Genomic DNA, 15,723 nt, shown 5'->3' on the forward strand with positions numbered 1-15,723 from the left:
GCACAATGTGTTTAGAAACTAATGTTCTCAGCTGCCCCCCTATCCAGACCTCTGTCACTGTGCTTTCTGACACAGGCTGCTGCAGGGGTCCCCCTGTCAGTCTCACTAACAGGTGCTCCTGGCACCTCCCACTGGCACACCTTCCACCTGCCCTGTGACACTGAGGGCACTCTTACCAAACCCGGGGCCACAGAAGGGAGATCCCCTTCCAGGTCCAGGCTGTGCTCAAGCAGGTCAGTCCTGAAATAGCACTGCCCTCTATGCCCTTCTCTTAACTGAGGTTTTGAGTGAAGTAGCCCTCTCCTGCTTTGTGTATATTTCCTCTTCTCGTTGTTGTTTTACCCAGTCATCTCTCACAAAGATTCAGGCACACATCCCCATAGACAGCTTTCTGAGGGACAACAACTCTAAACTGACCTTCCCCTCCTTTACTGGCATAAGCATGTGTGTCTGACTTGCTCTCATTAGTTACTAAAGTGTTGAAAGCTCAGTGAAAAGAGTAACTGACCAATAAACATGATTATATAACTCATCACAGCTACCATTTATTGAATACTTACAATACATCAAGCTTTGTGCTGCGATCCTATGATACTACTACTAACATTTCCATTTTACTGATAAGGAAACCAAGACTTAGAGGGACTAATTTACTTGAGCAAGGTGGGTAATAGAGCTGCCATCCAATCCCAGACCTGTCTGACTCCAAAGCTCAAGATGTGCTCTCCAGTCCCATATTCCATTCCTGTCTCCTCATCAGTCACATGAAGATGCCAAAGGGAAGGAAGCGACAGGGGCTACCAAGCCTGTCCCTCCCATGAACATATCCACACCCTTCACAATGATCACTGCAATCCTTGCAAGGTGATCCAACTTTTGGGAGAAGAAATTTTCTGTCTGCTAACAGGCCAAAGTTCCAATATTTATACAGAATACTTCTCCTAGTTATCCTTCTTACACTTATCCGCTTTTAAAACACACAATTGAAAGAAGAAAAAAAGTCACCAGCCTTTGAAACTAAAGTTATCACATATACCAGGCAAATGACAATGGCATTTTAAATCAAAAGTAAATACAAAGAACAAAGCCATGAAACCACTATTTAAAACTTTTCTTTGGTTCTTGTTACAAAAACTTCATGAATCAAAAAGTAAAGTGCCTCATGAAAAAATCCTCAATATCACTAACTACCAGAGAAATGCAAATCAAAACTACAATGAGGTACCACTTCACACCAGTCAGAATGGCCATCATTAAGAAGTCCACAAATGATAAATGCTGGAGAGGATGTGGAGAAAAAGAACCCTCCTACACTGCTGGTGGGAATGCAGTTTGATGCAGCCATTATGGAAAACAGTATGGAGATGCCTCAAAAAACTAAAAATATTATCCAGCAATCTCACTCCTGGGCATATATCCAGAGGGAACTCTAATTCGAAAAGATGCACGCACTCCAATGTTCACAGCAGCACTATATACAATAGCCAAGACATGGAAGCAACCTAAATGTCCATCAACAGAAGACTGGATAAAGAAGTTGTGGTATATTTCTACAATGGAATACTACTCAGCCATAAAAAAAGAATAAAATAATGCCATTTACAACAACATGGATGGACCTGGAGATTGTCATTCTAAGTGAAGTAAGCCAGAAAGAAAAAGAAAAGTACCATATGATATCACTCATATGTGAAATCTAAAAAAAAGAAGAAAAAAGAGGACACTAATGAACTCAACTACAAAACAGAAACAGACTCACAGATACAGTAAACAATCTTACAGTTACTGGGGGAAACGGGGTGGGAAGGGATAAATTTGGGAATTTGAGATTTGCAAATGATAACCACTATATATAAAAATAGATAAAAAACAAATTTCTTCTATATAGCACAGAGAACAATATTAAATATCTTGTAATAACCTTTAATGAAAGAGAATATGAAAACAAACATATGTACTTAAATGCATGACTGTGACATTGTACTATACACCAGAAATTGACACATTATAATTGACTATCCTTCAACTAAAAAAAAAAGTAAAGTGCCTATATTACACTTTGTAAAACTCAATATTCCTGAAGTAGTTAATTTACAATATACTTTTTAATCAAAGCATATTCCTAATTGTGTCAAAAAGAAGGCTGAACAACTATAGATTCTGTATGTGTGATCATGCTACATTGTCACATTACTGATGATGTTAACAAGTTTTAACATTTGTCCACTTATGTTCAAAATTTGTAGATACTGACAGGTATATATAGAATAGATAAACAAGATTATACTGTATAGCACAGGGAAATATAAACAAGATTTTGTGGTAGCTCACGGTGAGAAAGAATGCGACAATGAATATATGTTATGTTCATGTATAACTGAAAAATTGTGCTCTACACTGGAAATTGACACAACATTGTAAACTGACTATAACTCAATTTAAAAAATTTGTCCACTTATTGAAGTTTAAGCATTAATATTTTATATTATGAAGTCTCATTAGCTAGCTGTGGAAAACTGAACACTGCTTACTTCATTTTCAGTTCTTAAAAATAGATGAAAGTGAGAAACAGAAAGTGTGACTGTAAGGCATGCCCTGGTAAGCGCCCAGCCCCCCTTCTGGATAAGGCCTCTCCGCCTTCACCGAAGAGAGGTTCCTTGCCCTCGCCAAGGGTCTCGTTCCGTCCCCAGAGATCGTGCTCCCTGGAGATGGAGAGGAGGGTGGCCCGTATGCCATGAATGGCCTGTGCCTGAATATTAAGGCCTGGTCCTCCTGTCTCCATCTGGGGCAATTCTGAAGGACCTTCCCAGGTCTGGAGGTGCCTGTGAGATGCACCCAGGGCTCGAAAGCAGTTTAACCTTCCCTTCTGCTTAGTCCTGCCTTCCTCCCTCCCCACAGCTGCTGTTTCCAGGGCACTGTGCAAGACACCTCCAGCACACAGATCTGAGTCTCCAAGCTGGCTTCCCAAGCAACACAAGCTAACAAACAATTAACAACAATCATGCTTGGAATGAAGTGTCACTTAAGCATCGATCCTGAAAGTAAAAGCTAAGCATCTCTAACTATGCCGGAAAGTGTTTGAGCTGAGGCCCTACAAGGACACCAGGTAAAAAGCCAGCGCTTATCCTCATCCTTATATAAGCCATCTGTGGTCCATTTCCTGACAGAACAATTAGACGAGAAAAGAGAAGTCTAGCAGCCACATCTCTAGACAATCATAAGTGAGGCAACTGCAGCAAGAAAAAAGGTATTAGAAATTAATAGTTGATATTACCTACAGACAAGACAAAAGAAATCTTTACTTATTACTGACCTCTCCAAAATACTCAACAGATAACACATTCAGTAGTAAAGTGATTTTCTGAGTACTAGATGATCAAATGACCAATTTCTGTTTTCTGCAGCATCCCCCAGGGCCCCAGGGTTTCCTGAAGGTACCTCTAGGAAGGAGCTGATGAGGGAGCAGGTCCAACCATAAACATGTCAGCCACATCAGCTCTGCCTTTATTTTCAATCTCATATATTAAGCTTCTAAAGAAATTTCCGTTTATGGAAAGTTTGAGAACCTCTGTGCTAGGCCAATGTTTTCCAAAGTGAGGACCCATCACAAAAATATTTTTTCTGGTTTATGCATGAGTATTCAGTGTAAGGTTTGGATTCCCATGTTAGATTCATATTCCAATAAAATTTTGCTAAAAACAAGTGTTCTGCTACTGCTGGGGTACTAAAAGATATATTTCTAAACTGTAAGTTTCATGAAGAGCATTCTGTCTTGTTCACCATCATATCACTGGCAACAAGCCCAGTACCTGACAGGTGGGTGGCTCAATAAATAATTAATGAACAAACAGGAAAAAAAACCAAGCAAAACCAAAAGTCACCAAACACAGATGCAATGTTTTACAGGATAAAGCATTAATAAAAAAGAAAAAAATGCCATTTCAAGAAGAATCAAAAATATAATAACTTTAAATATTGGTAATTAATAAAAAGACTTCCATAAGAAGCTATCTGTTCATATCAAATATTTTCCAAAGCCAATATTTTCCCAATGAAAAACAATCTTACCTTATATGGAAATCTTCAGTGGACAGTATCCTTTCCAAATGATCATTTATTCAAAGGATAATTACACCACCCATGAATAAGACAAAGTAGCTTAAAGAATTCCGCTACAGTTGGCTTACAAAGTTCTACCACAATTAACTCCAACAAAGTATTGAAGCATTTTCAAGGAGATTTCCTGTGACTGATGCTCAGTCTTCAAGAGAAAACTACCTAACATAGCTACTTTACAGTTGGAAAACGCTTTGAAAATTGAGATGCTTTCAAAAGTGCACATTACACAAAACAACCAAGGTACCCAAAGATAACTCAAGCAACGTGCAAAATTAAAAAGGGACACAGCGTTAAATTTAAAAAAGTATTCACTTATATGTGGAAAAGAAAGAAAGAAAGAAAAAGGAAGGAAGGAAGGAAGGAAGGAAGGAAGGAAGGAAGGAAGGAAGGAAGGAAGGAAGAAAGAAAGAAAGAAAGAAAGAAAGAAAGAAAGAAAGAAAGAAAGAAAGAAAGAAAGAAAGAAAGAAAGAAAGAAAGAAAGAAAGGAAGGAAGGAAGAAAGAAAGGAAGGAAGAAAGGAAGAAAGGAAGAAAAGAAAAGAAAGACAGAAAGAAAACAACACCACCAAATTCACAGGAAAAGAGATCAGATTTGTAGCTACCAGAGGCAGATGGTGGGTAAAGGAGGAACTAGAGGAAAGTGGTCAGAAGGTACAACTCTCCAGTTTTAAGATAAGTAAGTACTAGGGATGTAGTGAACAACATGATGACTATAGCCAACACCACTGTATGATAGATAGGAAAACTTAATGTTAAGACAGTAAATCCTAAGATTTCTTATCACAAGAAGAATTTTTTTCCTTTTCCTTTTTCTTTTTACTTTATCTACATGAGAAGATGAATATGAGCTGAACCTACTGTGGCAATTACTTCACAATACATATAAATCAAACCATCTCACTATATGCTTTAAATTTCTACAGTGATGTGTATCAATATTCCTCAATAAAACTCAGGGAAAGGAGATAAACAAGAATCTACTATACAGCACAAGGAACTATATTCAGTATATAATAACCTATAATGGAAAAGAATCTGAAAAAGAATATTTACATAAAACTGAATCACGTTGCTGTACACCTAAAACTAACACAATACTGTAAGTCAATTATACTTCAATAAAAATAATTTTATTTAAATGGGGAAAAAAAACAGTAAATGGCTGTATGTTTCTGCCAATGCTTGACATTCCCTAAATGATGTTAATCTTCTTCTCATAGGTAGGCAGAGAGATAATTTACAGGAGCTAAAGATGACAAAGGCAACCCAACTAATTCAAGCCCTTGTTGATGCATGTGCCTTCCCAAAGTTTTTTTTTTTTTAACCACACTTCAAGGAAGACTGTTAAATGGGCTTTTTTGTCTCTGGTCAGAAAATCATTTCAGAGATTATACTATAACTGGATGCTAAGTCCTCTCAGATATATATGTTATAAAATAACATTCTAGAAGCTTTATGCATAAATCCTCAAATAAAGAAACCACTTGTGGAGTCCCTACAAACAATCAGTCATTTGGAGGAAGGGAAGAAGGGCTGGGCTCACAACAAACTGGCTATATTAAATTTGGAGAGTACTGTCTGTGGATATCTCTTAGGCAAGCTATCAAATCTGGGGTTATCACTGACAATTAAAATTAAGTAGAGTGTTTAAAAGTTTCTAACAAACAGTTTTTTGTAACTTGTAAAAATTTCCTATACATTAGGCCAATTCTCTACAAGTATCACACAGGATACATGACTATATTATTTTATAGGCTAATTTCATAGTATTTACCCATAAGAAACCAGAGAGTATTATAAGAAGATCAATAAAGACTGAAAGAAGCATGATGTTGTACATATATGATATACAAGTTAGCAGAGCCCAAAAAATCCTGCTTCAATAATTAAACAGATTTATGAATCTGTGGTGGTGCCTGGCCCCACAAAGGTGCTAAGGTGCTGCCCTCAAGATTCCTTGAGGAAATAAGATCAAAATACACAAATCAATGATACAAGAGTTCTAAGAGAATAAGACATAATAAAGTGGTAAAACTGACCATTAATAGCCAGTTATCAAACTTCTAAAATTTTTAATCAAATACTTGAACATTCATTTGGAAATTTTCTTTGACTTTTTATTTGTAGAAGACATTGGGTTTTATCCCCCTTGGGCAGCATAATTCAGGTAATAGCACTGTCCTTCTTTTGAGGAACCATCTCCCCCAAACACAAACTTGTAATTCTAAAGGGGGCTGCCATTCTTCATGCTTCTGCCCCAACAACCACAAAGGCAAGCCCGTGACCCAAGCCAGGACAGTAATACCTTCCTACCCTTGGCCTCAGTGAATTATGCAAGAGATTGGCACAGACTCCAAGCCTGGAAAAATCCATGCACCCTCCCAGATGGGGCAGCTTTCCTTTCTGGTGATACAGGGAAGAATATATGGCCCAGGGAGAAAAATGAAGACACTACACAAAGAGAATTGGGGCCCAGGATCCAACACACCCTGGCAACTTCCAAGGGTTCTAGATGTTTCTGACCATTCATTTAAATTCTCCTTTTCAGCTAAGCTGGTTCCCAGTGAGTTTATATTTCAAGAAGCCAAGACAAACTCAGCAAAACATTCTCAATCCAGAGGAATCCAATGAAGACATTATTTTTTAAATGGATTAAAACAGATTCCAAATAACATGAGGAAATGCATGAAAATTAATTTCAAAGTAAAAACTGGTTGGTCCACAATACTGGACGACTAAGGAGGACTGTGTTGTAGCCTTCAGAAGCTGGGCTTGTCCCCATCCTAGTAGCTCTTATCTCACAGGTTTGACAGACAAGGCACTCTTATCTCTTGACAGGGACAGACTAGCATTTTCCAAAGCTTCACTTGAGGGGACCAAATGTAAATAGATGTCTAATTGAAGAATCACCCCCCATTCCCCAGAGGAAGACAAAATCCTCAAGGTAAAACTCGTTCTTTCTAAAATGGGGGATTTTATTTCTAATTTCAAGTAGATTTCCAAAGGATATCTAAAGAAAAAATCTGAAGCGAATAAAGTTGGCCCAGTGACTTCTACTCTCACCTCCACTGATGCCCCCATCTGAATGACTGCTATCAATTATCACAGATTGGAGTCTAGCCACATTTCACCCTTCTGAAAATCTTCTCTCTTATACCACAGTTTTGTCCCAAAATATGAGGCTGGTTTCTCTTTTGGTTCTGCAGAAAATCTCATTAAAACAGAGTTTATGGTGTAAAACAGAAAGACAGAAACACTTTCTTCTTGCCTATTCCTTCACCGTTACTTTTTTCTTTTGTTGCTAAGTCTATGGGAAGAATCAGACAAATAAGAGTTAAAATCCCAGCTGCAAGACTCACTAATCACTAGATAAAGCACGTAAGGTTCTAAGTCAGTCTCAGAGCCCTCAGTTTAAAAATAGGGCAAAAAAACCCACCTACCTGGAAAATCCCTCGTGTGGATTACCTGAGATGATTTTCTAAAGTGATAAGCACTTTTTCTGGCACACATAAAAGGATCAGATGAAATGAAATGGAGTCACCAAAGATAAAGAACACACTTCACCATTCCAGTAAAGCCCCTACTCCTTGGAAAGTAAGCTTACAAAGAATGAACATATTTGAGGTCACAGAAGGAACATTTATAAATCCATTTGCAAGCCTACCTATGGAAGTGCAACCCAAAATAAATAAATTAATTAATTATTTAAAAGCTGCTTTCCTATATGCTCAAGTCAAAGAATAATTTTTATGAAACAAATATTAAATACTATGCATTTTCTACAAAGTGCTACCTAAACAGCAAGATTAAATAATTTGACAAGGAGGAAAAAGAAACATGGAGGAAAAAAGATAAGCTAGACAACATAATCTGTGAACTACTGTATCTGCCACAGTAATTTGCAAAGCTAACAGTAATAATGCTTGTTTTCCATGAACTACACAGTAAATAAATTTGCATTAACCTTCTGATTTTTCCCTAAGAGTTATGGATTTGATTCAGTAATTTTTTTTCTTTTTCATTTGAAGGTTTCTGTGATTCATTCTTGCAGGTGGTGGTGGTGGCTTCATGTGAAAGAGTGGCAACAAGGAAATAAGCATCCTGAAGGAATTTATAAGGTCTGCTATGCTTATCGGGGGTATCAAAAGTACTTAATTAATGTAAGTTTAGAGTTCCTGTTTGAGAATCCAAAGTTACCAATCAGTTAGTGAAAAGGCATTCCATATCATCACTTCAGAGAAGAGCGAGATTTAGTTTCAATATCAAAAACACTAAACCTCACTGATGCTTTCTTAAAGGAACTCTGCGCCAAGCAGGGATCTCTGGACATGTGTGTGTTGTGTTTATCTCCAAGACAGGCTCAGGTCTAAGTAAAATGTGATCCATTTGATCAATAAAAATTTTTGCTTCCCATTATCATTGTATTCTCTTCCTACAAATATAGGTAGCAACTGAGTACAAAATTATTTTGGAGAGTATATTTCCAATTTTTTTAACTTTTTAAAAATAATATTATCTAAAAATATAACCTGAATATGCCTGAAACTGATCAGAATTTCTGCAGTTAATTTTATAAATATATCAATTAAAAAGTACTTATAAAAGTCTATTTTTCTTATTTAGAGGTCAAATTTTTCAAGGAAGAGTAATTAAAACCAGAAACAAACCACTGTTAATTCCAAGAACATTTTTTCTGTACAAACAATCAGAAGGGTACATACAGCTTTTACCATTGTCCAGTTAGTCTTAACATTTGCAATTAGAATATATTTATGAGTCTAAACTTAATAGATAGATAAGTAAACAAGTAGGAGCTAGAAACACATGTTGCTAATTCAATGTATCATTAAATATTATCAAGCTGTCCACTCCTTAAAGTAATGTTCTGCTCTAGGTGTTTCAGGGAAAAAATGTCATTAAGGAATTCCTTCAGTAAGACTGCTCATTTAACAATTATTTACTGAGTATCCATTCTGCATCAAGCTCATGCCACTGAGGGTGTCAGGCACTGGAGACATGCTAGTGAACCAGACAGTGAAGGTCCCCCTCTCTGGGAGCTCACGTTTTAAGAAAGATGTGCATTAAATATGCTCAGGTCAAGTCAATGACATATAACTGAACTTGTTCTCTTAAAAAGACAAACTTGAATTCTAAAATTCAACAATAATCAATATTTATTTAAAAATAAACAGCTCCTCCTCTACCCTAGGAAGAAAGGAAAAAGAAAAAGAGCAAGGGGTAGGGGCAAGACGGGAGGGAGTGAAGGAATGAAGGGCAGTGGGGAGAGATGAAGGGACAAGCTGACTCAGACACCCAATGGGTCCAGCTTGACCCTGCTTGTAGCTGATTCCAACTACACACACTGCAAAACATTCTTTTTGCTTAAATTGGGTTTCTGTCATTTAGAACAAAGAATCCTTATTAATGTAAGATCATAAGGTCTTACATATGACATGCAATACGTATTTATTAAATAAATGTATGAAATGTTAGCATCTATTGAGCTCTTACGGTATGTCGGGAGCTGTGTCATATGCTCTGTGTACAGTATTTTATTTAATCCACACAACTACCTCACAAGGTGGGCACCACCATGTGAGCGCTTTCAGAGAGGAAATGGAGACAGGGGATTTATATACTAATTGTCCTGGGTGATATACTCAGTAAAAAGCAATGCCAGAACTCAAAACACGAAACTCTGGTGCAAAAACCTATGCTCTTAAACATTACACAGCACTGAACAAATTAATCTGAAGAAAAAGCACTGAACTAACTGTATATGCATACTGAATACTCTGACACTTCTTACTGTAACATTTAACAAAATCACACAGCTTACTGAATAAAATTTAGCCAAGTCCAAACTTAGCCCATCCTTAATTTTTCTAAAAACATCTAGGAGAATCTTCTTTCCTGGTTTTAGAGTTCTTCGTAACTTAAGACATGTCCTTTTAACTACCTCTCTCATTCTCTACAGAGTAAATCTGAAAGTATCTTACTGTGTTTGGACACAGGCTAAGAATGAAAGATTCAAGGCACCATCTAAATTCTATATCCCCCAGCAATTAACCACTATCACACACGATGCTTGGAAAAGGAAAATTATATTTTGCTTATCTTTGAAACTCCTATTCTATCATAGAGAGACACATCATGTCAAGTTCAGGCTCTGAGTAATTACTGTGATCAAAAAATTATTTATTTTTATAAGGTTATCAAGACAATAATAATTTTAGTTATTTATACAGTTCCTTATGGTTTATAGAAAGCACTTTTATACACAGTATATCCCTGGACTGCTCCCCGACCCCAGCATTCCTGTAAGTAGACAGTGAATAAATCATACCTCTGTCTGGCAGTTAAAGAAACTCATGATGAAAGGAGTATAGTGATTTGCCCTAAGTCATTCAGCTGGTAAGCGACAGATTAGGATTTTAAAACACGTCTTCTGGCTCCAAAGTAAATATTAATTCCAAGAAAATAAATACACTACCACTGACCACCAAAGCAGTTTTCTCTCTGCCTACTTCAAGCATTCTTTTTTCCTTAAACCTTCCTGCCAGAAATGTTTAAATAAATCATTAGCTCCTCTAAAGTCTCTTCGGTACGAACCTGTGTTCACGAAACTGGCAAAATCTGCTAAATGTGCCCAGAAAAGGATATTTCACGGCTTCTACCTAGAGCTAGGGATACCTGCAGCTACTCAGAAATCTCTGGAAACTCAGTGTTTTTAATAGCTACATTTGAGACAAGAATCTTTATAAAACATTTTATAAATTATCTTGTGTGGCCCTGAACAGATTGATCCCAAATAATTTAACACTCTCCTGATTCAAAATGAGAATTATTTACAGAGAATCAATCCTATAGCCAGGCCCTGTGGCAAGTGTTGATGATTCAAAGGCAAATACAGCCCAGACATCAAAGCAGACATAGAAAAGGGGCAAGGGTGGTCAAAACCACTTGAAAGGTGCAAAAATAGATGGCTAAGGTGGGGCAACGCATGGTCCAGAAAGCCTCCAAGCAAAAATCTAAGAGCAGAGGAGAGCAGCATAGTTATGGAAATAAGGAGAGTCTTGGGCAACAACTGTACCCAGAACCTGGTGTCTGAGGATAGAACTGAAGAAGAGGAGGAAGTTGAAATTGAACACCAGCCTCTGAGACCAGAGAGGAGGAAGACACCCTGACAAGGGCAGAGGTCAAGCATGAGAGAGGGCACCCCTGAAGGAGAGTAAAGGAAACTCAACAAGGAGAGAACACCAGAAAAGGAAACCAGCGCACATGCCCACACAGACAGAACCTTACATCACCTCATCATCCTCTCATTTTGCAGGGCAGGTAAAAACAGTTATGGTTCTGATCACAAATTATAGAATCAGCACTGGAGATCCCTCTGATTAATCTTGTCATTCTGTGGGTGAGGAAACTGGTCCACAGAAGTAAAGTTCTTTGTCCAAAGCCACACACTTTAGTAGCAGAGTAAGGACTAGGGCCCTGATCGCTGCTCCCTTGAGTCTGAGCTCTGCCACACACACCACCTGCCTCCCAATATTTACATGAATTTGTATTGCTCCCACCACCTTTCAGAGCTCACTTCAAATATATGATGTTGATTACTGAAATGAATTTTAATGATAATAGAGTTTACCTCAAAATTATTTATGCTGAGCTAATATAATCGTTAATAAATCTACTGGGAAATACCCTCAGAGTCATTTATATCACTCTTCCTACAGCAGTTACCTTAGAAAATGGAATGTAGATTAACTGTCATAATTCACTGCTGTGTTTTATTATTTTATCATTATAAATAATGTCCAAGGTTAAAGATAATAGTGATACTCAAAATCTACTCTTAACGCATATAATGGAATCTATATACTTAAAACTTAATAGAGTAACTAAATTCAGGAAAAAAAAAAAAAACTCCAGAGAGAAAGAAATACTCTGGAATCCAATGTATTTATTCTCACTCATGAACACTGGTGCTCTTTCCCCAAAACACAGACTGTAGGATCAGTCTTATCCCCTACCAGAATTTTCTCTCCTAAGCCATCTTTAGGAGACAACATAATCCTTTCTTAACAGTAGAGCAGAGACTTAATTTCAACTCCTCCAATACTAAAAACTCAAATTAATATCCCAGACATTGTCATGAATTTCTCCAAAACTACAGAAAAGTTTTGCTACTACCTTTTTAGATTTCTTAAGGGAAGTATAATACATAGTTGCCTATATACTAGATTTTGCCAAGATGTTGAATTTACCAATTTCACTTAATTTTATCCACAACAAAAGTATCAGAAAGATCATGGTGATAATTATGCAGCTGAGAAACTGCCCAGAAGCCTATGCACTGTTTAAAGTAATTTTCCAAATCTCTCAAAGGCAAGACCCAAAAGTATTAAAGGATGACATTCCCAGACTTTCCAGCAGTGCTGAAGAAATATGACAGAGACTCACGGGGCCTAAAATGTGTGCTCACAACAGGCCCTCGATAAACACCTGTGTAAGGCATCCTCTCATCACTCCATTCTGTCACCAAAGCTTCTCTAGGTCCTAGATCACCTATTCAAAATGTTTAAATTTGATTTATTCCATTAAGAGAGCAGAATACCCAAAAAAATGTGTAAGTAAAACACAGTTAAAGGAAGTTAAACAGCTTCTCACTAACTTTTCTCAGATCACAAAACTCCACAGCAAACCAGGAACTGCCTGGATTTCTCTTGCATGTCCTAAGAGTTTGCCCTTCCACCTAAAACTTTCCTGCTGATTAAATGTCATTTTTGATCATTATGAACTTTTGCTATATTTGAATTTATTGAAGAAAGCTTACAATTTGACACTTCACCAAATGATAAAACCTCAACGGCAAGTAACAGCAAGATGGAGACAGAAATTACACGCTGTACTCAATACTTGATCAGCAGGAGAACTTGGAAAGAGGCCATTATCTTTAAATTGGAGGCAAGAAAGCTACTGGCTGACACAAGCACCTGCAGAGCATCCTATCACGTTCACAACCACTAGAAACATCATGGGTCCTGGCTTGTCAAGTTGATACTTCGTATACTTCTGTCTGTGAGTTATCCTGCATGTATGTGTACCACACAAAACAGAACTAATATTTAAACTCTTCTAAGACTAAAACCCACAAAAACAAGTTCAAACAGGAAACTGGCTGACCACAAAGGACTCCAGGGTGACGGGCAGACTAATAATTACAAATGTGTAGTGACTGTACCATATGACGCATTCTACAGAGCAATAAATCTTAAAATCGTTGCTCAGAAAGATGAGGAAAGAGGCTCACAAACAAAGGAAATTACAACTCAAGGGTACATATTCACACTTATTCTTCTCCCCATATCCATCCTCCAGAGAGAGATAACAGGCCTCCTGAGTCATCCCTCTTCTTCCTCCAGCCACCACACACTAAATGGAACCTGTCATTTACTCAGAGGAGACCAGACCAGAAAATCATTAGGATTACTTGATATCCTACATCCAGGAAGTCAACTTTCACTCCTGATGAGATCTTCTGCATATCTTCCAACAAATGCCCACAGAAATAAAGATGCCAAACAAATTCTTCGAGAATAAAATATCTATCAATTCACAGCCCACAAAATGGTCTCAAGGCAATCTTAGATATACAAGTCACCACTAGCTTCATGACTTTGAGCAAAACCTGGGCACTGTGGAAGACTTTAATAATTAATTATTACAGTCAGAAACTTCCTTACAGCTGATATAAATCTGAATCCACCAGATAAAGGGGAAAAAAATCCTCTTTAATGGGTTCATATTACCCAAATTTCAAAACTCCAAAGCAAATAAATATTAAACATGTAACTTGCCAAGACTTGGGCTCTCCAAAGTGGAGATAATTAATGCTGTAGAGGTCCATATCCTCCGTGTGCCACGCGAATGTGGTTTTCCACATGCCAAAATAGAGGTAAGGGGTATTTACACCCTCAATAGAAATACCGCACTCTTCCTCAACCACATCCAAGATTGTGTTTAGGCGAGCTATGTTCCATTCATCCACACCCTAGAACCAGGAAAGAGAGAGAGGAAAAAAAAACAAATATTAACAAACTCATAAAGATAATATTTATTGATCAAACCATTATTTGCCAAAATTATTGCACTGTAGATTTTAATTCATTTCAAAATAAAAAATTAAGCAATAATAATCCAAGGCACATGCATACACAGAGACACACACACACATATAGTTATATGGATCCATGATTCATTATCCAAGATTACTGCCAGCATACTGTTCTGTATAAATATTAGTATAAAATCATGCCAAATAACAGAGAATTAAGGCCCCACTCCCCATGTGCTTTTAGTAAAAAATCATTGATTCAAAGCATATGATCTGGAGTGTGCTTTTCATCTTTCACACACCTTTTAGTTTGAGGGGTTTTCTATTTTTTAGCTTCTTTGTTTATTTGTACGTCACTCAAAAAGTCACATTCAGCATCAGACATCACCTTAATATACCACAAACAAAATCTCTCTTCTGTCGTCCCTCTCATCCCCATCCAGTTCAATTCTAGCATGAGACACATCGTTCCCTGAAAATTCAACTCTAATTATTAGAAAAATTCTTCACATTATTCTAAGCTTTGTGTTAATCATTGAGCTTTTACTGTTCCTTCAACTACATATTAACCTCTTATGTTGATGGGAAATTTTAAACACAGAATAACTGCTAAAAATACTTACTCAAACTTTGGTAAGATTGCTGGAATACTATAATTTTATAACAGTATCCCAACATGGGTGATGAGAGAGAGAGAGAAGGTTTGAGTCACTGGTATAAGGGTTAAAGTGACAGGAAAAGATTCCAGTTTTATTGAATTTACCAATCAATTAATTCACTATAATTCACAGCTGCTTACAATTTTTTCAGAGACTGGACCCTCTCCTACACAATCATGTGGAAATTGCAATGTCTTTAAATGCATTTCAACCTCCTCATGGTGCTATTAAAGAAGGGCATTAAATTTATTTATGTTCATCAAAAAGGCTCTCCCCAGTAGCTATGCCAACAGTCTCACAGACAACCATACCTACTATTTCCTTTATACACTAAAAACTTTCAGGGGTGTTCTGTTTTCATTCTGGTCTTTAGATGATAATATAATCAGTGCACTGATCTTACTTCCTTGAGCTTTGAGGTCAGGAAAATTGTTGATGGAGCAGTAATGAAGCTCTGCCTCAGGAAATGCAATTAAAAGTGCCAGAGGAAATAATTTAATTCCCAAATTCTCCAAGGTAGCCACTCTATCTACAATTTAAACCCCACAGTAGGAAGTTTGCTATTTGGAAATTGTTCAAAGTATGTATCCTTTTAGAGAAGATCCTAGGCTCCAACTTATGAGACCTCATACAAGTTCAATCAAATTATGTAAAACATTTTCTCACTCTGTTTATAGTGATGCAATCTCTTAATTCTAGTCCAGTCAGACTTCAGTCCAATCACTCTAATAATAGAGTCCTATTTAAAAGTCATTACTGGGCAATGACTCTGAAGTAATAAATGAGCACCATATTATAGGAATCATTTTTAAACTGAATGAGCTCGCAAA

General features: G+C 37.1%; 1 protein-coding gene across 6 annotated transcripts in view; it reads right to left on the minus strand.

Moving 5' to 3' along the window:
- The window catches only part of KDM4C (lysine demethylase 4C), a 359,368-nt gene that overhangs the window by 258,196 nt on the left and 85,449 nt on the right, over window positions 1-15,723 (minus strand). For all 6 annotated transcript variants that reach the window (XR_010382646.1, XM_064490230.1, XM_064490229.1 and 3 more), the window contains exon 5: window positions 13,978-14,171. Coding sequence is in view for 5 of the 6 variants with exons in the window: in XM_064490230.1 (XP_064346300.1) it covers window positions 13,978-14,171 (194 nt within the window). In the remaining variant the exon portion in view is untranslated. The remainder of the gene's footprint in view (window positions 1-13,977; window positions 14,172-15,723) is intronic.

The sequence above is a fragment of the Camelus dromedarius genome, chromosome 10, assembly GCF_036321535.1.
Source record: "Camelus dromedarius isolate mCamDro1 chromosome 10, mCamDro1.pat, whole genome shotgun sequence".
In the NCBI taxonomy this organism is placed as follows: Eukaryota; Metazoa; Chordata; class Mammalia; order Artiodactyla; family Camelidae; genus Camelus; species Camelus dromedarius.